The sequence below is a fragment of the Phycodurus eques genome, chromosome 4 (genome assembly GCF_024500275.1).
Source record: "Phycodurus eques isolate BA_2022a chromosome 4, UOR_Pequ_1.1, whole genome shotgun sequence".
Lineage (NCBI taxonomy): Eukaryota > Metazoa > Chordata > Actinopteri > Syngnathiformes > Syngnathidae > Phycodurus > Phycodurus eques.
The window spans coordinates 17,351,842-17,378,891 of record NC_084528.1 but is presented as its reverse complement, the minus strand read 5'-3'; the positions used below and the strand labels follow the sequence as shown (position 1 = coordinate 17,378,891).

At 40.8% G+C, this 27,050-nt stretch overlaps 1 protein-coding gene across 2 annotated transcripts in view; it reads left to right on the top strand.

Moving 5' to 3' along the window:
- Positions 1 to 20,547, top strand: part of grik5 (glutamate receptor, ionotropic, kainate 5) — a 78,764-nt gene extending 58,217 nt beyond the window's left edge. Inside the window, exons 13-19 of one of the 2 annotated variants that reach the window (XM_061674328.1) lie at positions 873 to 982; positions 1,092 to 1,265; positions 3,246 to 3,411; positions 6,151 to 6,376; positions 11,324 to 11,452; positions 13,197 to 13,318; positions 19,499 to 20,547. In XM_061674328.1, the coding sequence (XP_061530312.1) occupies positions 873 to 982; positions 1,092 to 1,265; positions 3,246 to 3,411; positions 6,151 to 6,376; positions 11,324 to 11,452; positions 13,197 to 13,318; positions 19,499 to 20,119 (1,548 nt within the window). In that variant the 3' untranslated portion in view covers positions 20,120 to 20,547. Of the gene's footprint in view, positions 1 to 872; positions 983 to 1,091; positions 1,266 to 3,245; positions 3,412 to 6,150; positions 6,377 to 11,323; positions 11,453 to 13,196; positions 13,364 to 19,498 lie in introns of both variants that reach the window. The other variant, XM_061674327.1, reaches the window with a different exon arrangement.
- The last annotated feature ends 6,503 nt before the right edge of the window (positions 20,548 to 27,050 follow it).

The window sequence follows — 27,050 nt, the reverse complement described above, 5'->3', positions numbered from 1 at the left end:
ATTTTTTTTCTTTTAATCTCTTAATGATTACTCTTTTTTTGTAATTCTATTAAATCTAACTTTTTATTGTATTCTCAGTTTTTTTAAAAATACTTTTTCTAGAAAATGGATGGATTGTGAAATTAAGACTTTTTTCTAGTTAAAAAAATGTTCTTGAACTCTGAACAAATATTTGGACTTCATTCTCATAATTACAACTATTGTTGACTTTTATCTCATATCTTATATCTTTGTTAAAGCGCTTTGAGCACTGTGATGGTATAGATAAAGTGCTATCTATATAAGTGCAGTCCATTTACCCTTTACCATAATTATGACTGTTTTCTCATTGACTTTTATTGACTCTCATTGTCTAATATCCTTTAATATTCTGATTATTTTTCTTGGAATATTTCACTTTATTGTCGTATTGCTTTGATTTTCAAGTGACTAATTCCAATAATATTATGAATTTGGTAATATTTCAGCTTTATTATCATTATTACTCTCTTTTTTGTCATCCTTTGAATTTATTCTTGTAGTGTTTTATTTTTGTCTTTTCAGTGAGGCCCCTATACTCCTTCCAGGGCAGTACATAATATATATATTTTTTTATAATTTATGCTTCATAATATGGGTGTTGAGCTATCACTATTGCTAATGAAATTGGTCCTAAAAAAGCCACATGCTATGTAACGCTCTGACTTTGCATCTTTACATCGCTAATGAGCTTTTGGGCAATAGACACTGTGAAACAGAGCAAGTATGGATGGAAGCGTAGGATGTGGTAGCGCCCCGCTGTGTTGCATGCTGGGAGATTTCTCTCAAACTGCTGAGACGTGACCTCTTTTTGTACCTTGCCGTCTGTCTGTCCAACGCCATTTCCTCTTCAGGGTCGTAAGCCGGGTTACTTCTCCTTCCTGGACCCTTTCTCGCCGGCCGTCTGGCTCTTCATGCTGCTCGCCTACCTGGCTGTGAGCTGCGTGCTCTTCCTGGCTGCAAGGTCGCCGACTGCATTACATTAGCGCGGGTCACTTGCTTGTGCATTTGGCCTCATTGCGTCTATCGATCAAATGCCAGTCTTCTATAGTGACTTGTGTGCACCCTCCTAGGCTGAGCCCCTACGAGTGGTACAACCCTCACCCGTGTCTGCGAGAACGACGGGACATGCTGGAGAACCAGTACACGCTGGGCAACAGTTTATGGTTCCCCGTCGGCGGCTTCATGCAGCAGGGATCCGAAATAATGCCCAGGGCCTTGTCCACCAGATGTGTCAGTGGTGTGTGGTGAGTAAACCAGTGATTGTCAACCAGTGTGCTGGGGAACATTAGTGTGCCATGAGCGCTCTTCAGGTGTGCCGTGAGAAATTATAAAATGTTATGTAATTGCTCAAAAAATTATTTATTTGCAAGAAATAATGTATCTTTGTCCATCTACTGTATTTATGCCAATGAAGCATAGTGACAGACAGAACAAATAAATGCTATTCTATTAGATGGCAGGAAGTACACGCAGTAATTAATGTATCCACTTTTTGTGACATTTTTGTTTGTTGGTGTGCCGTGAGATTTTTCAATAATAAAATATGTGCCTTGGCTCCAAAAAGGTTGGAAATCACTGCACTAAGCACAACACAAACGGAAGTTCACAACGGGGGTTTGGACTGGGATGCAGTCAAATGAAGAGCTTTATCTCTATGAGCTGTGAGCTAATGATGCTGAATTTAATATTGACGTTATATGGATGTTTTGTTAGATTGTATTATGATATATGTGGTAAGCATAGATTATTTGTTGGCTGCCTTGTTGTTGTGAGCTTTTGATAGTAGTTACTGTGAAGCCTGAAGTGAATTAAAAACATCCTCCACTTGTACATTCATCTGGTTCTGCACCAAAATGAAAAGGGTTACTTCTTGGTCCAGGCCATCTACAAAGTTTTGTGTGAGTCAATATTGTAGGTCTTGTGTTATACTGCTAACTAACTAACTAACTAAAGTTGTCTCAAACCTGGTTTGTCAAGTTTAAGGCGAGGTAGGCTATTAGGGGTCATGGATGCTTTGAGTAGGTGGCAAGTAAGCTCAAGATGGACCAAAACTAACAAATAAACTAACTAACTTGGTAGCTCCAAGCCTGGTGTGAAAAATGTAAGGCGAGCGTGAGTTAGCTAGTTAGGGGTCATGGATGCTTTTAGTATGTGGTAAGTAAGTTCAAGCTGGACCAGAACTAACAAATTGATAAGAAGCAAGAAGCCAGATTTGTAAAAAATAGATAGCTAGGTGTAATTGATGTTTTGGGGTCAAATGTGGCAAGGTATGTTCAAGATGTACTGTGAACCAACAAACTAACCAACAAGCTGGTTAGCTAGCTACATTACATGTCAACCTTAGCTAATTCACACCTCATGCTTTCCACAATAGGCAGAGTTGATATTGGGACAAGATTATCATGGCCTTTAAGAAATTGGTGTGTAAACCATTTTTAGACCAAAACTGACCATCTAAATAACAGACTTTTTTTTATTACTTAACTAAGTCTAACCTCACACTTTAAGGGCTTGGTGTCAGTTAACTAGCTAGACCTCATCCCACGCTTTGACTTAAAAAAGGAGTGACATTAGCTTAGTCTTTAAGGACTTGTTGTCAGGGATGTTTCTGGTTCAGAAGAAGTCTAGTTTAAGACTTAACTCGCTAGCTAGAAGCCTCATGCAAAATGCATGTTTGCTGGATAACAAGTTAGTTTGTTGGTTGGTTTGGTCCAGAGCAGGTCAGACCAACTAACTAACTAACTGACTGACTAACTAACTAGCACAGCTCCTCGTTCTACTACAGTGCATATCATTAGCTCTCAAATTAAACCTGCATTTTGATTGCATGTAAATTACAAACCAAGTGTAAAATCAAATTTCCCCTTGTGGGATGTTATAGGATTGTTCCTCTTCCCGTAACATGAATTATTAATCCACAAATCCTTCGAAGAAACTCGAGGACCTGGATTAGTTTGTAAGCGCAGATCATATAGATTTAGGCATTTAGCAGACATGCAGCTCTCTTCCTTTCCCTTGCCACAAGATTCAAGGCTAGCAGTTGAATAAATGCTCACAGAAACACTCATCTGTGGGCATTCCTGAGGCTGTAGAAAGACTGGAAGTTATGTGCTGAGCTAATCAATGCTAGGAGCTAAACAGATACTTAAGGCAAAGACATGAGATGCATATTTAGTAACAGTCATATTTCATAAACTGACAACTGTTCCTCCTGCATGGTACAGGTGGGCATTCACCCTCATAATCATCTCGTCATACACGGCCAACCTGGCCGCTTTCCTGACCGTGCAGAGGATGGAGGCCCCCATCGAGTCCCCGGATGACTTGGCCGACCAGACCAACATCGAATACGGGACCATCCACGGAGGCAGCACCATGACTTTCTTCATGGTACTGCCTTTTTCCATTTCTTGTGTTGTTGTACTCTTGACAGTTTGTGTAATGCGCTGTGACGAATTTGTCTTAATGTTTGTCCTCACATTTGCCACTTTACCTCCACTAGCTGTGGCGTACATTTAGGTAGTGGGATGACTGCTTTTGTTTGCTTACAAGACTACCTCGGGGCATCTGTGCTGGCATCTGTGTTTGCACTACAAGTGTGTGTGTGTCTGTTTGTATGTGTGTGTGTGTTTATGTTGTGTTTTTCCGTGTAGGTGTGTTTACATATGGGAATGTGAGTAGGTGAGTGTTTTTGTTTATTTGTGAGTATATGGCCACATGCCAGTTTGTGAGTGTTTGTATTCCTTTGGTGTTTTTGATCATACAGTTGCATTGAGAATACAAGTAACAGCGGTGTGTTTAAAAAGAAGAGTAAAGCTCAAAACCTTTTTTTGGGAGGATATGCAACACGGATGTGAAGCAGTTTGCTATTCCATACACAGAGATACAGTACAATGGGAACACTGCTCATTCTATTAAAAATTAAAACATGAAAAAAAATAAAATGTTGTTTTTGTGAATATGGTAGATGTCATGCAACACAGATTTGAAGCAGTTGTTTTAATGTATAATTCCTGGGAAATTTGTGGACTCTATGTAACACAGAGGTGAAGCAGTTGAGTATTACAAATCAAACCGTGAAAAAACAATGTGTGTTACACAACAAAATGAGAATAACACAACAAAATGTGTTATTCCTGTGACTTTAGTGGACTCCTGAACCACAGATGTGAGGCAGTTTTAACTAACTAGTTAGTTAGTTTGGTTAGTCTAATTACATAGGAGAACAATCCATCAAATGTTATTCTATAAGTTGGTGATTTCCATGCAACACAGGTGCAAAGAAGTTACCTATTCCATACACACAAACGCATTGGGAAAACTGCACACGATGTTCCAAATCAGACCATAAAAGAAAAAAATTAACAGATAAGTTACTCCTCTGAAGTTGGTGGACTCCATGTAATAGAGATGTGAGGTACAGTATCTTGGAATTTTGTGTTTCCATTTGGACTAGAGACCTGCTTCACATATCGGTTGCATGGAGTCCAGCAACTTCACAGCATTAAAAATGTTGATATTTTTCTTTGATGTTTTGATATGATAGCGACAACGGCTTAACATCTGTGTCGCATGGAGTTCACGGACTTGACAGGAATGACGAATCTGATCTTTTTTTTTTTTTTTTATTTCATGTTGTGATTTGGAACAGAGACCTTCATAGCTGACAACTTCACAGGAATAACATATTTCATCAGTCTTTCTTCCACATTTTGATTTTAAATAGACAACTACTTCACATCTGTGTAGCATGGAATCCATGAAATTCACACCAATAACAAAATGTATCACCTTTTCTTTCATGCTTTCATTTGGGAATAGAGAACTGCTTCACATCTGTATTTGGCTGGAGTCCACCACAATCACAAGAATAACGCTTTTTTTGTTTCTTTCATGTTGTGATTTAGAATAGAACGTGCAGTGTTCTCCATACATTTGCGTGAACGTAAATCAAAGCTGTTCTAAGGATTCCGAGCTTAACTTGCTTTTTTAAAATTTGTTTATGTATTTTTTACGGACACAGCAACCTATTATTCCTAAAACAACTGTACAAGCAATAGTGTTTGCTATTGCTGCACAATACAGACCATTTCCTCTTCTTCAGAACACAACGAGATAAAATATGTAATGGCGCGCTCCAGACACTTTATCCTGTTGCCGTGTTTTTCCTAAATGCTGAGCCACCTCCCGCGTAGTCGCCGAGCCCCGCCCACAGCGGGGATGATGATGCAGCAGCTCGACACCACCGGCGAATAATGCGTTCCCTCGGGTCATCTCGCTTTTTCTTGCCTCCTCCCATCTCTTTGGCGCTGATGTCTCCTCGTCATTATTCACACCGGATTTTCATCTTCACACACACACATACATGCATTGTATCCTCTCCCTGTTTATCCGCCATGCATCTTTTTCCACATTCCCTATCACCCGGATGTCTTTTACCCCTTTTCAAGAATAACCATGCTTTTTTTATAACACGCATCGTTATTTTCCAACTACATACTTTAATAATGCCTTGGTACTGTATGTCATAAACATGCCTATTTAACATGAGTTTGAATGTTATCAGTTAATTCTGAACACAGCCACATCCCAGTTATAAGAGGGTGTGCACACTTGTGCAACCAAATTATTTTGGTTGTTTATTTTTACTTCCTTTCTCAAAAAGATTAAAATAAAGTTTCAATTGAGTTGTACAGGTTATAGGCCAATTTAATGGTGGAAAAGAATTTTAAAATAATTTATCACATCTGTCACAAAAACATGGCATTTGGATAGGGGTGTGTAGACTTTTAATATGCTTTTTATATAATTGACTCCCACCCAAAAAGACTGTATACAACCAGCTCATACAGTACTGTACATTTCTAAATATTTCTTCCTTAGCAGGATAATGTATTTTTTCAGTTCAATTGTGCATTTTGTAATATACGTAGTTCTTTAAACACCATTTGGAAATGACTTATTTTGATGTAGTTTTTTTTTTTTTTTTACATCAGAAAAAGCTGTTATTTCAACAGGGTCCATGTTCACTTTCTGTAATCACGGTCTACTCTCGCTACCCTGCACATGTTCCCATTTGTTCCTGTTCCCCTCTCCCCCCCTTACAATCTGCCCTTGTTCACTGTGCAGAACTCTCGCTACCAGACGTACCAGCGCATGTGGAACTACATGAACTCCAAGCAGCCCAGCGTGTTCGTCAAAAGCACCGAGGAGGGCATCGCCCGGGTGGTCAATTCCAAGTACGCTTTCCTGATGGAGAGCACCATGAACGAGTACCACCGCGGCCTCAACTGCAACCTCACGCAGATCGGGGGCCTGCTGGACACCAAGGGATACGGCATCGGCATGCCGCTGGGTACGTGCTACTGACTCTCTCCTTAGTGCTGCACTTGTTACAGCGTAGTGAGGAAAGTAGGGCAGCTTATCGCCTGTGCGCTCGAGATCCGTTTATCTACACTCTGGAATCTTAATCAACAAAAAGAATCTTCAAGTATTCCAATATCCAGAATAGACACTTGTGTTTTTAATTAATACCGCACCGCCAATTTATTTTTTCCATCTTGTGTTTGAACATAGTTAATTGAGCCACTAAGAATTAGAGTGGGTTGATCTATTTTTTTAATTTTGCAGGAGAGTGATCGAAAGTTTTGTGGCTGCAATAAAAACTGGGGGATTTATATCTTGGTGATTTATATGGCAATGATTACGTCTTCTGGATAATTGTAGTTTTCCACAGATTTTGTTTTCTTTTGGACTTGGATCATATTAGTTATTCATGTTGGCTCATCTTCAGTTTTATATGTTGGAACTTGGTAAGTATCGTCTAGGTTGCCTTAAAAAAATAATAAAAAGCACTAACTGGGATTAGAAGAAAAACACAAAAGTGCAGTAGTGGTCTAAGTCCAAACGTACAGTGGGTACGGAAAGTTTTCAGACCCACTTAAATTTTTCAATATTTGTTATATTGCAGCTATTTGTTAAAATAATTTAAATACATTTTTTTCCTCAATAATGTACACACAGCACCCCATATTGACAGAAAAAAACGGAATTGTTGAATTTTTTGCTGATTTATTAAAAAAGAAAAACTGCAATATCACACAACCATAAGTATTCAGACCCTTTGCTGTGACACTCATATGTAACTCGGGTGCTGTCCATTTCTTCTGTTCATCCTTGAGATGGTTCTACACCTTGATTGGAGTCCAGCTGTGTTTGATCATACTGATTGGACTTGATTAGGAAAGCCACACACCTGTCTATAGAAGACCTTACAGCTCACAGTGCATGTCAGAGCAAATGAGAATCATGAGGTCAAAGGAACTGCCTGAAGAGCTCAGAGACAGAATTGTGGCAAGGCACAAATCTGGCCAAGGTTATAAAAAATATTATGTTGCACCTGAGGTTCCTCAGAGCACAGTGGCCTCCATAATTCTTAAATGGAAGACGTTTGGGACGACCAGAATCCTTCCTTAGAGCTGGCCGTCCGGCCAAACTGAGCAATTGAGGGAGAAGAGCCTAGTTGAGAGAAGTAAAGAAGAACCCATAGATCACTGTGGCTGAGCTCCAGAGATGCAATCGGGAGATTGGCGAAATTTCTTGAAAGTCAACCATCACTGCAGCCCTCCACCAGTCGGGGCTTTTTGGCAGAGTGGCCCGACGGAATCCTCTCCTCAGTGCAAGACACATGAAAGCCCACATGGAGTTTGCTAAAAAAAACACCTGAAGGACACCAAGATGGTGGGAAATAAGATTCTCTGGTCTGATGAGACCAAGATAGAAATTGTTGGCCTTAATTCTAAGTGGCATGTGTGGAGAAAACCAGGCACTTCTCATCACCTGTCCAATACATCATGATTTGGGGGTGTTTTCAGCTGCAGGACGACAAGTTGCAATCAAAGGAAAGATGAATGCGGCCAAGTACAGGGATATCCTGGACGAAAACCTCCTCCAAAGTGCCCAGGAACTTAGACTGGGCTAAAGGTTCACCTTCAAATAAGACAATGACTCTAAGCACACAGCTAAAATAACGAAGGAGTATCTTCAGAACAACTCTGACTGTTCTTGAATGGCCCTGACTTAAACCCAATTGAGCATCTCTGGAGATACCTGAAAATGGCTGTCCACCAACATTCATCATCCAACCTGAGAGAACTGGAAATGATCTGCAAGGAGGAATGGCAGATGATCCCCAAATCCTGGTCTGAAAAACTTGTCGCATCATTCCCAAAAAGACTCATGGCTGTATTAGCTCAAAAGGGTGCTTCTACTAAATGCTGAGATAAAGGGTCTGAATACTTATGGCTGTGTGATATTTCAGTTTTTCTTTTTTAATAAATCTGCAAAAATTGAAACAATTCCATTTTTTTCTGTCAAAATGGGATGCTGTGTGTATACTAGAGAGGAAAAAAATAACGTAAATGATTTTTACAATCGTCTGGAATATTAAAAAGAGTGAAAAGTTTAAGGGGGTCTGAATACTTTCCGTACCCACTGTATGTCAAATCTATCATTATTTTATGAAGGATAATAAATAACATTCACTTATACAGTGGTGCCTTGTGATACAATTTAATTTAATTTCTATCCTGTCATTTATATCACGCTCGTCACTCAAAATACTCATTTAAAATCATCTTTCTTCATTGAAATGGATGAAAATGCCATTAATCCGTTCCAGCCTTACCCCCCCCCAAAAAAAATACTGCTTGTAATGTGTATTTTAACAACAAAATTGCATTTGATCATATTGTACTTTATAAAAACAGAGGAATGCCCATAAGTAAATAGTAAAGAACTTAAACCATTTTTCCCACATTTTTTGCTTCAATTCAAGGGACATTGTTCTGCTCCTTCTGGTGTTGCCGCTTTGGCCACCTGGGGGCGCTTTACAGTGATCCATTGCTATATGGCATTTCATGCTTTGCTTTTAAGAGTTATTACAGGGTTTTTTTTAATACTGTTTGAAAAATATCTTTGTGTTAACCATTTTTTCTGCTCTCGCTCAAAAAAGAGCACCCCTGCGTACTTGCAGTTCAGCACCCACAGATTCACCTATTCACATTTTTTTTCCAAATTTTTGTATTTTTGGTGGGTGAGGGGACAACAACTGTTTTTTTGTGGAAAATGCTTATTGGTGGTATATCCCCACTTATTCTTATTTCATTACAATTACTATGGGCGTCACATATTAGCAGCTTTTTGTGATTTGTGGTCAGGCCTGGTCCTATCCCCTGCGAATAGTGGCAGTCCACTGTATGATGTGTCTAAATGTGTTCGTATTGTTTTAAAAGTGTGTTTAAAGACCTTAAAAATATGTAATGTCATAAATGCTATAAAAACATGCCTATGGTGTAAGTAAATAGAGTATTTCTACTGTATATCTGACTTCACTTATTGTGAGGGTGGTCTGGATCGTAACCCCAGCGATGGAGGAGGATTACTGTAATACAGACATGCGGATATACTGTACACGGTCTCAGCTCCTCAGTAAGCCCGAGTAATATGAGTCGTTTTTCACAGACGATAAATAATATATGCCTGTAAGTATTGTTATATTATGTCTACATGTGTTGCTCCACTGTGTGTGTTCAAATATGCATTTCCTACAGGGTTACATACCACGGCACTACAATTTGTTACCCCGTCTATGGCGTTTTTCATTCTGTGTTAGCATTAAACTAGTGGACCTTAAGGCAAAGTGATGTGGTTGTTTTAAATACACAATGTGTAATTATCTTTCTTTTGTTTACTATGACAGTAAACGTCAACCAGGAGTGGCAATGAACAGCTAGAAGCCTCTTTTTTGAAGAATTGTTCAATCTGTGTCAAACGGCTGCTTGTTGTTAAGTGAGCAAAAGAAATCGCCGAACAACAGCTCGTATCTCGAAAAACTCCACTGTACTAACATGCAGATGCACCACTAACTTTCTGAGTCTTCTTTCAATCTCTGAGCATCACTTTCTGGGATGTTTTTGTGGGAGGTGAAGTCTAGTTTCATGGGTGCAACCATCTTGGAAATGGAAGTTGTTGCACTGATGCTGAGTGAAATAAAGGACTGCCCCCTATATGTCAAAATTGGAACTTAACCTTGATTTTGACCAGTACTTATCTCAAAGATGGCGCCTTTAAGTTGGCAGCCTGTTAAAAGAGCTCTGGTATTTTTTTCTCTAAAAATGAATAAAATTATTTATTCTCATAAAATTTAAACTTATTATAAAATTAAGAATTTTTGTACTGAAACGTTTTCTCCTAAAGTTATTTTTTCTCTTTTTTTGTCGATTTCATCAAAATATTAATAATAACATTCATAATGATAATTATATATTTATTCTTCATGAAATTAGAGCCGTCTTTCCCATAAAATTATATTTTATTTCTGAAAATAAGAAATAACAAATTCTCATGACATCACAACGTATTATAAATGTATTTTTTTTTTCATCAATTGTAAAACTTTTTGTCAGAAAATTAAGACTTTTTCACAGAATTGCAATTATTTTGTCAGAAAATTGTCTTTTTTCTCTAAAATTTTGAATGTATTGAATTTATTGTATTGCTCACAATATTACAACCTTTCCCCCATAAAATAAAAATGTTCTCATAAAAGTAAAATTCTCCTCAAATTAGAAACGTTTTCATAAAATTACACCGTTTTTCTCATGAATCAAGATTTATTTCTTCAAAAAAGCCATCAAATGTTCTCATATTACTACTTTTTTTGTGATGAAATCAAGACTGTTTTCATGAGGAGTGCATTTAAAAAAATAAAAATAAAAAAAAACTTTAATAACTTTTTTCTCATCGAATATAGAAAATTCAAAATCATTACTTCTACATACTGGCAATATTGGCATGTTTTTCTTGTAAAATTGTTTAATTTCTCGTGAAACAATGCATTTTTTTTCCCTCATAAAATTTCAGTTTGTGGTTGCAAAATGTGTGTATATATATATATATATATATATATATATATATATGAGAGAGAGAGAGACAGAAATACGGTGCCAAAAGTTGAGGCAAGAAATATAGATTTTAGACCTTCGTTTCAATTGTTAAAAAAAAAAAAAAAAAAACTGAAATTGAAAACAGCTTCCACTAATAAACACCTCGCCCAAGCTGAGTAAAAGCCTCAGCCATTTTATATTTAATTCAGTTGTTCACTTCTGTGTAAACTGCTTGATTCTTGCTGTAATCTTCTTCTTAATCTGCCATCAATCCTTTTTTATTTTCACCATATGACAAAGATAAACACTCCTCCTTCCTCTTCTCTTCACTCATCACTCTTCTTCTCGTCCTCCAGGTTCGCCATTTCGAGATGAGATCACGCTGGCCATCCTCCAGCTACAGGAGAACAACAGACTGGAGATCCTGAAGAGGAGGTGGTGGGAGGGAGGACAGTGTCCCAAAGAGGAGGACCATCGTGCCAAAGGTCAGTCCACTGATGATGACTGTCTTCCCTTTGATTTAAGAAGTCAGAATATATATTTTTTAAATCTCTGTGTATGTTTGATAATAAATACCCAATAGTAAACTTTATTCTCGTAAAATTAAGGACTTCATTTTTATAATTTGCTGCTCTTTTCTCTTTGTATTAGTTTTTTGTTGTTGTTGTAAAATCACATTTTTTCATGAAATTTTTTTCTCATAAGGTTTTGACTTTTTTCTCACCCAATGAAAATCATTTTTTGTTAAAATACTATCTTTTTTCTTGTAAGATGTGACATTTTTCTACTGAGATGACTACTATTTTCTCGTAAAAATTACACTTTTTTTCATACAATTCTGACCCTTGTTCTTCATAAAATCACAACTTTTTAACTACATTTCTTTCTAGAAATTTACAACTTTCCTTTTTTATAATATTATTACTTTATTCTCTTCAAATGATAGCGTTTTCCCTCATGAAATTATGTATATTTTACATTATTTTTACATATTAAAGCCTTATTTATGTAAAATTATGAATCTTTCTGTTGTAAAATTACAACTTTTTACATTATTCTTATGAAGTGAATACTTTATTCATACATCCATTCATCCATTTTCTTTACCGCTTATCCTCACGAGGGTCGCGGGCTGCTGGATCCTATCCCAGCTATCTCCAGGTGGGAGGCGGGGGACACCCTGAACCGGTCGCTAGCCAATCACAGGGCACATAGAAACAAACAACCATCCGCACTCACATTCACACCTACGGGCAATTTAGAGTCCTCAATCAACCTACCATGCATGTTTTTGGGATGTGGGAGGAAACCGCAGTATATTATTTTTAGAACAATTATGACATTCTTTTCTTATCATAAAACTATTTTTGTAAAATCATGACTTTTTTTTCCTTGTAAAATTACATTATTCTTGCAAAATACAGACTTTTTGTCGTAAAATTGCTGCCATTCCTTAAATGTATTTTTTTTCTAGAACAAATGTAACATGTTTTTGTTGGAATATTAACATTGCATTCTTGTAAAATTATACAATTTATAATAAACCTTTTTCTAGTAGAATTTTTACTTTTATCCCTCATAAAATTGACTTTTTTATTGCATTAATCTTTTTCTAGAAAAATCACAAATTTCCTTCTCATAATATTGCTACTTTATTCTTCTACTTTATCCTCTTTCGGAATATTTTTCTTGTAAAATTTCAACTTTATTCTTGTAAAGGGAAGAATGGTTTTCCTCATAAATACAGTAGATTTTTTTTCCACAATTGTGATTTCTTTTTCTTATAATAAAACTTTATTTTTGTAAAACTATAACTTTTTTCTTGTAAAATTAAGACTTTTGCTCTTAAACATTTGACCTTTTCTTTGTAGATATATATATTTTTTAGAATTAATCTGGCATTTTTCTGCAATTAACATATTTTTTTGTTCAAAATTTTATATTCTGTGTAAAATGAGGCCTTTTTCTGAAAAATGACAACTCTTTTTTAATTTATTTTCTAAATTTCATATCCGTCTAAATATCAACTGTTCATACACATGATGACTTAGGATAATATGACAAAAGTATTCTTATTTCACAACTTTTTCTCTTAATATTCTGACTGTATTTTTAACTTTTGTCATTATACTTTTGTTTTCGACTTTAAATAAATCATCTGCATAAATTATTAGGAAACCTTGCAATTGTTTTCACTTCGAGCCATTTTGTGGCCCTTCTCTCACGCAGGTCTGGGCATGGAGAACATTGGGGGCATCTTTGTGGTACTCATCTGCGGCCTCATCATTGCTGTGTTTGTGGCCATCATGGAATTTGTATGGTCAACACGCCGCTCGGCAGAGACCGATGAGGTATGCCCCCATACCTGCCCTCGCCGAACCCACAGACACACCCCAGTAGGTTCCCATGGCGCCCTGCCAAATCTTTTTCAATTTTTCCTTCCGTGTATGTGTGTGCTTGTATGTGTGTGCTTGTATGTGAGAGCGATTTGATTATTTTCCGGATTTGTCTCCATTTGTGCCTGCTGTGTTTATTTGGGGTTCCGTTTTGTTACGTGCATGTGAGATGGGTTTGTGTACTTTGCAGCCATTCGTTTTTCCTTCTGATGTAGGAAAACAAAACAAAAAACGGGAAACTACCCTATTTTTGTTTTGTTTTGATGTATGTAAACAAAAAGCGGGAAACAAGTCGTCGACCATTTCTTGCTTGAAAATTGGAAACTGAAAAACGGAAAAGGAGCCTTTATCTGATGTTCTAGTATGTGTTTCTTTAGCACGAGTCGGGAAATAAAATATGACCGTAATTCTTTTTCTCAGGCTTTCTCTGTGGCTTTGGCTTGACCCGGGAGACGTTCTTTCTTCTGCTGCTTCTTGCTCTGAGATCCACCTTCGGAAAGTTCTCTCTGTAGTGATTTCACCAATAGTTATGCTGTTGATTTTTATCTAGGCTATCAAGTTGGCATAGCTAAAAGCCAGCCATGTTGAGAAGTCCCGGAGAACGGAGGCTTCGAAATGAAATGAAAAGCCCAAGCTAATTAATATCAACAGAGGGCAGCCATAGAAATGAACACTAGATACGTCAGAGCCTGGCTAACCGATGTGCCTACCTGGCCGAGTACGTTATCACAACATGAGACTAAAACGGACCAATCACGAGTGATGTTCTCCACGGCGTTCTGCACGCAGCAACAATTTTTGCCGTGTGCGTGTCAAGTTGGTCACGTGATGCAATTCGGGCATTGTCGGCCGCGGGAGTATAAAGAGGCCTTTAGAAGGCACATGGAATACGCTGACAACCTTGACCTCCCTAGCTTAGTGTTGTCGTCGGCACGGAGCAACACCTCTTTTCCGGGTCAAGGCAAAGCCGTATAAAGGAAGTTTGAGGATAATAATTATGGTCGTATCTTATTTCCCGACTTGTGTTAAATAAACACATAATAGAACATCAGTTAAAGGCTCGTTTTCCGTTTTTCAGTTTCCAATTTTTGAACCAGAAACATTAGATAAGAGCTTGTTTTCTGTTGTTCAATTTCCAATTTTCAAACAAGAAATGGGAGACGACTCGTTTCCTGTTTACCGTATTTTCACGACCATAGGGCGCACCGTATTGAAAGGCGCAGTCTCAGTTACGGGGTCTTTTTCTGTATTTAACACATACATAATTAGAATCATCTTTTATTGTCATGAACATGCATGCATGTACACGAAATTTGTTCTCTGCATTTAACCCATCACAGTGAACACATACACATGTTAGTGGAACACACTGGAGCAGGACGGCAGCTGAAGCGCCTGGGGAGCATTTTGGGGTATCAGTGTCTTGCTCAAGGACACCACAGTCATGAGTCCGGGGGATGTTGGCGGATCGTCCAGTCGGGGTCTTGAACCTAGGTCCCCCATGGTGGCAGGCGATGATCTTAAACATTGGGCCACGGCGCACCGTCTTGTTGGGCGCAGGCATGGTAAAAAATACAACATAATCTTACAACATACGGTAGCATGCATGCACGCTAAAACAATGTTTTTAAAAATGCAGCGGGAGCAAAACTGAGTTCGGTTGTACTTTATTGAAGTATTTAACAATGTACTCACGTTATTTTTTGATCAATCCTCATCCACAAATCCATCAAAGTCCTCATCGTCTGTATCCAAAATGAACAGCTGGGCAAGTTCTCAATCAAACACGCCAGGTTCGAGTCAGTCTCGTTGCCGTGCGAAAGCTCGAACAACAGTGCAAGCAGACACGTTAGCCTAGCATCCACAATCCAAGTTTATGGTGGCGCAACTCGCCCAGCGTTGCCTCCTAGTCTTAGTAAAGCTGTGTTCGACATTTGTCATCCATTGCTTCCACGCCGCTCGCAACTTCACTTTCAAGGCCCCGTTTAAACGGATGTCCAGCGGTTCGTCAAGCCTCCCGGAATGATGGCAAGCCTCGAGTTATTCTTTGCTCATTAATCCATTGCTCGAGTTGGTCTTCCAACTCTGGCACCTCGCCTTGTTTCCCCGTTTTGTTTTTCTTTTTTTTCCGCGAAAACTCAGCTTCGTCTTCTTGACTTGGCGAAGCTCGTTTTCCTGCTTCCTCCACTTGCGAACCATGGATTCGTTGATCTTGAATTCTCTCGCGGCTGCTCGGGGGTCCTTAGCCAAGCCGATGTTGTTTTGCACAATGCACACCCCGGAAATTATCCCAGTCAGTAAAGCGGTAAAAAAATATTTTTTTTAAAATAAATAAATACATTTAAAAAACACCCCGCGCTATATTCCTACTGGGTGCGTGGCATTAGCGTCCTTCCCCTGTCCTCAGCTACGTCCGCTTTTCCTCTGTGTAAGCAGCGTGTCGGCAGGAAATGCTAAAAATAAATAAATAAATAAGTCAAGCGGAGCGCTCATCACACAACAACATTTATAGATGTTGGAACTCGGTGCACACATAAGGCGCGCCGTATTATAAGGCGCCCCGGCGTCCATTTTGGAGAAAACTTGGACTTTTAAGTGCGCCTTATGGGCGTGAAAATACGGTGCATACATCAAAACAAAAACGAAAATAGGGTCTTTTCCCGTTTTTTGTTTCCCTACTTCAGAAGGAAAAACGAATGGGCACAAAGTACACGGACTGAGACGAGCTATTCAAACAGCACAACCCAGTGGTGTAGTGTGGGATAAAGGACTAAAATCTAAAGTGATAGGAATTCAAAACATACTACCAAAAAAAATGCTGAGGCAGATCAGTTAAGAGTTTACAAGACGCTAACATGCTGACAACTTGTATGCTAACAACAAGTACACTTGGGCAGATTGATAAGGATTTTACATATTGCCCTGTAGTCTGGTATTACAATATTTTGAAAGCCTAACAAAACTGGATAAAATGCTAACATGCTACCAATTGGTGTTTTAACGAACATCCAGATTGCAATTTTAAGGCAGATATATAATAATCTTACTGTCGTCAGGTTTTATTTGTAATAATATTTGATAAATGCGAACACACGGACAAATGAAATGGATTGTTAACATAGATCAAAAATGTTCACATCGACAAAGGATTTTACACGATGTGCTGTAGTCGGTTTTAGTTCAAAAGGCTAACGATACTGTATAAAATGCTGACATACTAACAATTGGTATGCAAACATATACTTGGGCAGATTGATAAGAATTTTACAGCTTTCCCAGTAGTCTGGTTCTACTTGGAAAGGCTAATGAGACTGGATAAAATGCTAGCATGTAGCAAGATTACAAATTTAATACAGAACACGCATGGACCAATTGAGAAGGATTTTACATTATGTCCTGAGTAGTCAGATTTGATTTCCAATGAGAATTGATAGAATGCCATCATGCTAATCGATTGAATGCTAACATATAGCAAGATACAACCTCATTACACAATGATCATCGTGCCCAGTAGGCGGGTACTATTTCAAAAGTTTAAACTGGATAAAATGCTCAAACCATTCCAGATAGGAACTTTAATCCACAATAAATTGGGCAGATTAATAAGGATTTTACATCATGGCGTGTAATAAGGCACTATTTTGAAATCCTAATTTGACTGGATAAAATTCTAACATGCTACCAATTGTTAAGATATATCCCACATATAGCAACTTTAATTGACAACAAGTCGGGAAGATTGATAGATTTTACGTTTCAAAACATACTATTTCAAAATGCTGATAAGACTGGATAAAAGACCAACACGCTAACAAAACCATCTACTCCACTGCCACAACCCAAACACAATTTGAATCCATTTTGCATGTCTTGCCTGCTTCTAAGGTCAGTGTGCACCTCTGTATGTTGAGCGTCAATGTCAGTGATGTGGTGTTTGTGGGCTAAATGCGACGGTACGGAGAAGCAATATTGTAAAATGCCAATATTTGCTTGCTTAATGCAGCGTCGTGATCCGACATTAAATGTCATGATGTATCTCCTTTTACACGTCTCACATCAAGGGTTCTCAAACTGGGGACGGAGGACCCCAGAGGTCCGCTAGCCGTAGCTTTTGAGTCTGCAAAATAATTGGCAATAAATTATGTCGTATCATTTTTTTTTTAAATGCATACCTTCACCTACAGTACTTTTGGGGACTGAAACTAACAAAAGTACTAAAGCAATTACCCCTTAGCTTTGGGCCAGGTGCATTATTTCAAGAATAATGTCCTGCTATTTTTTTTCCAAGAACAAAAGGTGTCCTTTCCAGAAAAAAATTGCACATGGTAGTTATGTTTAAGTGCCGTGACGATTATTAGGTTTCCTTGAAAAAGAAATTCTCCCCTATAAGAAGTCCCGGCACCCAAAAAAAAAGTTTGAGAACCCCTGCCTCACTTGTTATTCTGGTATTCTTCGTCTTCCATCTTTTGGATTACTTCTTCCTCTTCTTCTTCTTTCCCCCCATCTCACCGTTGCTGTCTCTCTTTCGCTCTATCTGTCATCTGTCCATCAGTCTGTGTTCTCTGACAAAGAGTACTGTTTCTGTTTATGTGAGTCTGTGACTTTTTCTTTTGAACGCTGTTTGTAGTGTAGTAGTGAAAAGTGTGTGTTGCTGGCCTGCTTGAGCCTCCATGTTGCCATGATGAAGTGTCCATGAACTAAACCAGCGGTCCCCAACCACTGAGCCACGGACCGGTGCCATTTGGTACCAGGCCGCACAGAGCGACTGAACAAATAAAATGTAGTTGAGCATTACAATCGAAAAGAAGTTTTATTTAAAAAATCAGGTCCATCCGCCTTTCCCTCTGGACACGTCAAACTCGGTCATGTGATACAATATATAAAAAAGGAAGGCCACAAGCTTAAACGAATGTCCTTAGAGAGCTTATTTGGAAAGGGGAAAAGACCAAAAAAAGAAGTCTACAACTTCCAAGGAAAAAAGGTGCATTTAACAGACATTTCAGTGATACCTTCCCTTACAAGTTTTCCAAGTTACAAGCTGTTGCTCGGTCGAATATTTTTTTATTTGTATTTATTTTTTGCTTTGTGTTACGAGCCAAAATTTGACTGATGATCGAGATTCAGATACACTGCCACAAGATGGTGGCAGCGAATGCAACAAAATCCCCCTGCATCCTCCACTAAACTGAGTTACAAGCTCAGTTACAGAAAGAATTAAACTCGCAAGGCACACTGAAACCGGTCCTACTTATGGGTATATCACTACAGGTGATTCTGACGCACCAAAACTGCTCTGCGTAATGTGGCCACAGGCTCGCAAATGAGGCAACGATCCCTTAAAAGCTGACCCCCACCACCCAAAATAAAACAAAAACTGAATACCTTGCTTCCATTTCCAGTATCCTATCTTTGTGAAGCAGAAGTTTCTGCTATAACGGTGACCAAAACAAAATGGCGTAATAGACTGGACCTATGTAACACACTTAGGGTGTCATTGTGTCCCATTACCCAAAGATGGGACCAGGTCATGGAAGAGAAACAAATGCAGGCCTCCCAATAATTATAACTACATTCAGTGTAATTTTTTTAAAGGGATTTTGGAATGCGGTGTCCCTCACATGTGAGAAAGGAGAGCCAAATCTACAAAAAACATTTTTTTCTATGGTCTCTCTATATCGCAGATTTTCACCTTCTGCGAGTGGTTCTGTAATTTGATTTGTTTCTGGCAGTCCGTCAAAATATTGCTTTAAGTGAAGCCGGTCCTTGGTGCACAAACTGTTGGGGACTGCTGAACTAAACGACATTGGGTGTTGCCGTGTCTTTGGATTGTAATAACTCTCTGCTCTTTGGAAACTCTTCCCATCCCGAAATCCATTTCCCACTCATTTCTGTCTTTCAAACTCCACCAACTCCGCTGCTCCTGCATCCTTTTTTTAAAAATTATTAATTAATTTATTTTTTGCATTGTGTCCATTCCTTTGGGCCTTGTTTCCACCATTTCTGTTGTTTTTTCTATTCTTGTGCCGTCTCGTTCCGCTGCCTGCCTACTCTTTGTCTTTCTTTTCCTTCCCTTTCGTCTTTACTTTCCCGCCTTCCCCTCCTACTCCTTGCTCCCCTTCCTGGTCGTCCTTTTAGGTGTCTGTCTGTCAGGAGATGATCACCGAGTTCCGAAACGCCGTCTCCTGTAAGAAGAGCGCTCGCTTGCGCCGCCGCCGCCCATTCAGTAGCTCGGCAGCGGCCCTGCGCCACCCGAACCGCATTGCCCTAGGGGCCCCGCGGCCTCTGCGATTGGTCCGAGAGATGCGCCTGAGCAACGGCAAACTCTACAGCGGTGCCGGCCCCCTCACCGGCGGGGCCGGTGGAGGAGGCGCGGGGCCACCTGACCTGGGCCCAGGTCCCCAGCGGCTCCTCGAAGATCCCCTCGGAGCTAACGCCACCCCCCCTCCGCCGGCGCCCACCCCGATGCCGCTGCCCAGTCGCAGTTGCACCCACGTGAGGATCTGCCAGGAGTGCCGTCGCATCCAGAGCCTGAGATCGGACAGCAATTTGGGTTCGACGATCTCGAGGATACCACCGTCGTCGGCGCCCCTGCCCCGGCTGCCCCCACCGCCTCCCCCGTCCTCGTCCAACACGGACAGCGAGGGCGGAGGGGGTCCCAGCCCCGGGCGGCTGCACAGTCCCCCGCATCACACCACCCGGCCCATTCCTCTTCAACAGAACCTGAACAAAGCGGACCTATTAGTAGACCAGGCCTGAGAGGGGGGAGGCAAGGTACTGCTTAATCCCGAAACAGTGGGAAAAAAAAAGATGGGAAGATGAAGGAATGAAGAAAAATTAACCAGTGGATACAAAAACACGGAAACTTGACCTTGAAGCCTACCGAAACAGCAGTGGCTTGCTCGCATGCGCTTTTTAACACTCCCGTTTGGACAAAAACTGATGGAAGTGTTCGTGGCAAGACCGTGCTTTTGATTTTTTTACCTTTCTCCATTCGAGTGACGCATTTTCTTTCTCCTTTTTTCTTCCGAAGACACATTCCGGAAGCTAACGATACACTCGCTGGAGGACGTGTTGTACCCGTTTGCTGTTTTAAATCGAACAGAAAAACTTCCTAAGGATTATTACATGTTTTATTCATTCTTTGTCTTGTTTTGTTACCATTTGTTCTAAGTGGAAGTTCAATAAAAAGCCTTCAATGTGACAATTGCAGTGGATTACGACAATGACAGCAAGAAACATGACTGCGGCTAATTGTGTTTGAGAGTTTTGTGTCCCGCCCTTTGTCGCCGCCGCGATTGGAAGGATGGAATTCAACATTGTGGAGTTGCAAGAGTCTGGTTTGTAGTTCATTCTTACTGGTGTGTGTGTGTGTGAGAGGATTTAAAATGAGCAGAACCTGTGGCGAGCAGCACAGCACCCTTCTATTAAAGTCTCGCGGGAGGGTTTAAAATGGGGAATGAATGTCCCTCGTTAAGCAGTTCCCTTTGCTCGGGAGATATAAGGTAAGACAGAAGGAAACTAAAAAAGCAGCAGGGTCTTCATCCTCTGTGATTAGACGGGTCCTGATCCTTTAATTCTGGGAATGTTTTTAAAGGCAGTTGTTAATGCGCCAGCAAGCTGTGACTGCAGCTACAGACTTGGCTGTCGGGCGCGAAGGCCTTCTGCCAGAATGATAGACTCAACACAGCCTCGTCAATACTGTCTCAAGCTTTTGATTGCCTAATTACTCCTCTCGCCTGGCCGGGGGAAGTTCTTGGGAATTGAGCACGTTGATGGCATACTGATGACTGGATTGAGAAGAAATATGTTTTTCGGTTGGGTAAAACGACTCTCTTTTTTAATTGCAAGTTGTTAATGTTACGAGGCCCTGTAGTTTAGAGAAAAATGCTAAAACGGGACCAGGACTGGTTAAAAACTGTGGTGAATGGACTGTATTTGTATGGCGCTTTATCCACACCATCACAGTGCCCAAAGCGCTTTACAAAGACTCGCATTCACCCACCAATGGGTGGCTGCTGCCAGGCCCACTGGGAGCAAATTCGAGTTCACTGTCTTGCTCAAGGACACTTCTACAAGCGGAGAGCCGGACCCAGGATTCGAACCAGCTACGCTTCGGCCACTGGACGACCCGCTCTACCTACTGAGCCACAGCTAAACTGACAATACACTGGAACCCCTAATGGTCTTAACCCTCCAACGGAACCCTAGCTCCCTCACACCTCTAAACATAACCCAAAACGTTTACCCTTTAAACCTAAACCATTAACTCTTAACTGACCCCTGAAACACCTGACTGTCAGCGCCAACCCTGATAACCGTAAAATAAAAGCACTAACCAACAAACCACTTTAACGTTCTCCCTTAACCCTGAAAATCTTAACTGCCAATCACCTAAAACTTACACCCAAACCACCTCACCACCAACCCTGATCGATACCCCTCACCATTTAACCCCTAAAGCACTAACTGTTTTTATAAAATCCCTCAACGGTACCACTAGCTTATATAAACCTTATATACCTGATCACCATCCCCCCGTAAACCTTGTCCCAGCACACATCTTAAACCATAATCCATATCCCTTACCCTTTAACCCAAACCCCTTAACTGTATCCCTCAACTTCCTAAACCACCAGCAAGGACACCCTTTAAACCTTGTCGCCGAACCACAAACCTATTAACATGAACAATAAACCCAATCTATGTCTCTTACTCTTCAGCCCTAAACCACGACACAAGTCATAAAGTTCCCTAACCTTATCCTATGTCACTTATCTTGAACCCTTAGCTGTTTATCCCCCCCTAAACACCTAACTCTTACAACTTGATTGTAAAGCCCTCCGTGCCTAAACCCTAACCATCTAACATCTTAACATTATTTAGAAAACCTAATCCATATCTCTTAGCCTTCACCCTGAACCATTAACACTATCTTCCCCAAAACCACCACTACCACCAATGATCTTCCTAAACATTGTCGTGAAACCATAAACCCCTTACCATTAACCCTAAACAATGGTCCCCAAACCCTCTTAAACCTTTCCTAAACTGAGCATCAGCGTGACATCCCTGAAAATGTAACGCTATCCCCTGCCAAACCATAAACCCTAATCCATATCACTTACATCTTCACTCTAAACCCATAACCCTAACCTCCAAAACACCACTAGCCCTTTAACTCCCTAACAGCCTAAACCTCGACCATCAACCCTCTTAAACCCTAAACCTCTAACCCTGGTCACCAAACACCTTGACCTTTACAATAAACCTAGGCCCTCTGAGCACCAGCATGACAACCTTGAAATGTAGCCCCTAAACCTTTATCCATACTCGTTACCTTTAAACCCAAGTCACCAAACCCCATAACCACTAACGTCCCTGTCTTCCTAAGCCTTGACCATAACAAAGGTAAACCCCATACCCCTTGGTCGAAACCCTTAACCATGAATCCCCTTGACCATGAACCCCTCAGCTACTAAACCCATAATCTGAACCCTAACCCGCCCACGCACTAAAGGCTAAAAGTTAGTGCCTCATTAACAACCTGACCACCACCACCCAAACCCCTTAAAACTGTTCTTGAAGCCTCCTCATTTCAACTCAGAGCCTTAACACCCCTTCCCCCATCCCTTCAGTGACTGTGACAACAAGGGTTCCATCGAAATTTAGCCGGAATACAGGACGCGTGCCCCTCTGCTTGGAATCGTATAGCAGTCAGCAATATGACAAGAACGTTTAAGTCCGGTCATGTTGAAGTTGGTTGAAACAACAACGGTGTCTGTTCCGTCCTTCAATTCGGTCCCTATTTAGCTGCTGAGATGTTCCCAGCACATTGCCCAGAGGAAACTAAATGAAGGGAATTGTTGAATGTTGTAAAATTCCCAGCTCACTTGTTCTCCGTTCGTGTTTATTTGTGTCCTTCTGACAGCCACCAGTTTCCATGCTTTTTGTTGGTTTTTTTCCCCGCCTTTGGGCGGAGCACTTTTGTAGGATATCACCATCATGATTTCTTGAAAGTGGCGTCCACCTTACTGTCAATCGGACCAAATTTCAGCATTTTCCCCTCCCTTGCGATCACAGCAGATTATCCTGTGGTGTAGTGTGTGTAAGAGTGATGTTTGTTTTCTCCCAGATCTAGACAATGGCTGTAACGGAGTATACACATACCGATAATAGGAGCCTTGAGCCTTTTTTCCCCTCCTTCGCGATCCAAGTCAGTAAAGGCACAATTCACAGATGTCTCTGAAAGATTATCCTTAATGATTATCCTGTGGTGTTTTAAGAATATTGTTTTCCTCCCCAATTAGACAGTAAACCATTGTCACACATAGCAACAACCAGGTCATATTAAACACCCCCCCCCCCCCCCTTCCGATCAGACTCAGTAAAAGCCCCATTATGGGATACCTCTGAAAGGTGTGCGCAGGAGTGATTTTTGCTCCCTGGTCTGCTCGGAAAACAGTTGAGGCAGACAATTGTAAAGTGTTCTAAACGCATACAGATAATCGGGTCAAATTTGAGCTTTTTTCCTCTTTGCAATTATTCTGACAGTTTGATTATTCTGCGGTGTGGGGTTTGTTCAGAGGGATTTTTTTCCTCTCCAGTCTGCTGGGAAAGTGGTCACACGTGACGGTCGTAATTGTTAAACTTGTTCAATATTTACGATCTCAGATCCTTATGAGTACAATCAAAACGTTGTTGGGCCTAGCCACCGACTCTGTGATTGTGCTATGGTAATAGTGAGCCGAGCTTCTTCTGTTCTTCTTCTTTTACTATTGCTGCTACTTTTCAAGAACGACTCTTCCATATATTTTCTGTCATTTTGGTTCCCCTATGACACCGGGCTGCCTATTGCAGGTCAGTCTTGGTACTACGACAACCATCACTATTTGTGTGAGTACACCACACAACAAAACCGTTTTAAGCGGACAGAAATGTGTGGGGTCGGATGTGTGGGGTCTCTCACATTTTAAAAATCATCAAGAGGTTAACAATCTGTATGTGTGTACCCCCGGCTTTAACAGTAGACTCCATCCGAGCTTCATTACGCTTCCATTTCAAGCGCAGAGGTGATGTTAAAAAAAAGCAACAAAACAAACCATTACTGGAACTCACAGCCGTCTGCAATCAAGCCTGTTGTCCAAAAGCATTTTGTACAAAATGTCTTCTTTGTGTATGTTTGATAAATATTTTTTTTCCGCTTTCCATTTTCTATGCCAGCTTCAAATCAACACAATTATGAGACTGGCAAGAAGAAAAGCAAACATATGTCAACTCAGTATAAAAATCAAGGGGAAGGGAGGGTCACAAAACAAATAGGATGTCTCATGCAAAAAAAAAAAAAAAAAAGGGGGGGGGGCTCTTTTGATTATGTTCTTTTGGATTTATAATTTTTCGTATTTCTATATTAGTGCTAAATGGATTATTGAAACAGAGTCACGAATATTCTGATTGCATTGTTGATATTCCTGTTGCTGAACTAGAGGATCTTTATTGTTGAGTGTGGTGATGGGGCCAGGAGGGACCACATTCACCCTGTTGTGCAAAACTCATAGACAGATAAAACTTGTTTTGGAATAAAATCATTAAAACAGAAGCCACCGTCGTACATTTTTGCACTTGTGACATTTTATGGTTTTTGTAGCACATGCATGTTCAGCAAGATCGTTGGGATGTGTGAATAGCTCTCTTTAAGTCATGCAATAGCATCTCAATTGGGTTGAGGTCGTGACTTTATGTATAAAGCTGGAAAAGGTTACAAAAGTGTCTCTAAAATGTCTTGATGTTCATCAGTCAACGGTTAGACAAATTGTGTTTGAATGGAAAGTTCAGCATCGTTGCTTCGCTTCCAAGGAGTGGCCGTCCGGTGAATATGACTGCCAGAGCACAGCACAGAATGCTCACTGAGGTAAAAAAAAAAGAAAAAATGAACTTACAAAAATCACTGGCACATGCCAACATCTCTGTTCATAAATCCAACATACAAAAAAATAAAAAATAAATAGGGTTCCTGGGAGAACTCCGAGGAGGAAGCAGTTGCTTTCTAAAAAAAAAACCACATTGCTGCATATTTGTTGTTTGCTAAAAAGCACTTGGATGTTCAACACCGCTACTGGCAATATAGTCTGTGGACAGATGAAACCAAAGTTGAATTGCTTGAGAGGAACACACAACGCCGTGTGTGGAGGAAAAATGGCACAGCACATCAACATCAAAATCTTAGCCCAACTATGAAGCATGGCGGAGGGCGCATCATGGTAGGGGCGTGCATCCTTCCCCGAGGGCCTTGGCAACTTGCTATCACCAATTCCAAAGGGTTCACATACTTTTTTCCTCGCACTGTATTTTTGATTCGCACTCGACGACCGAATACAAGATGCGGCCGCCTCGTCGCTCTTCCGACTCAACTGTCAATCAGCGTTCACGTACACCGCAACGTCTGTCAGTGGAAGAAGGCCAATTCTTTTTCAATTCGCATTTGGCGAAATAGCGGAAGCAGGAGCAAATGTGTGAGTTGCCACTTGTGCCGACGCTGCATTTGACCTTGAATGTGCCGTGCCTGAGAAAAAGGGGGAACAAAAGACACTTGTCGCTTCTGCTCCTTTAACTCTCCATATTGCGACTTGTTGGGCCCTGCAAACATTACGCTTTTTAACATGCGACCTTCTTCTGAGGTGGCCACCGTGACCGCGATGATGAGCGGGAAGACCCCCCCGGAGCAATAATCCGAGGCATTACGGGATTGGTTTCATTGAGAAAGGAGTCCCGATTGGACATTTAAGTCAAAGTTGACTCTGGACTCTCCCACTTCCCGAAGTCATGAGCGTTCGGTCCATTAAAGACTGCCTCTCACCCCAAATTCAGCAGGAATATGCTCTAGTCCACCCCGAGTCGTAATCAGGATAAGTGCTATAGAAAATGATGAGATTGATGGTTGTTTGTCCGGATATGTCCTGTAATCGACCGGCAACCAGTCCAGGGTGTACCCCGCCTCTCAACTAAAAGTCAGCAAGGATTGCCACCAGCTCAGCCGCAACCATGAGTACTCACCGCGGACAACAAGCTCGGCGGTTCTCCTCAAACGTCTTTTGGCGATCGGTCCAGTTGCGGCGCAGATGTCATCAGACATTCTCGCTCCCTTGGTGACCCATCCTTTCACGGTCAACTCCGACCGCCCGCTCAGAGCAACACAGCCGAAAGTCTCCGTGTGCTAAAACAACGGGAGATTCTACTCTGTCTGCCTTTCGGAGCCTAACGACGGGCGCCAGGTCTGGGCGGTGAGGGTACAGAGCAAGCCGGGGCCACGTCTTGGCCCACGTACAAGCTTGCCGACAAACGGGGGGTGGCGGAGACAAATTCACTGAAATATACTGGAAGATGGGCTGTCGGGGACATGATTCCGCATTGACACACGCTTGAACACGACGACATTTGAGTATAAAAGACATAACAGGAAGTGACCTTAAATGACCCGGTCACAAGGTTTTTGTGGAGTTGAAACTTTGGACAGCTTGAAACAAAACAAAAACAAACAAAAAAACACCTCGGGTGACGATGCAAAGGAGCCACAGAATTGCGGGGCTGGACTTGCCCCTCGTTGTTGCAGAGGGTGCAGGTGGAATGAAATTACGGTGACGTCCAGTAAAGGCAACAGAAAAAAGTGATATACTTTATATATGTATTTAAT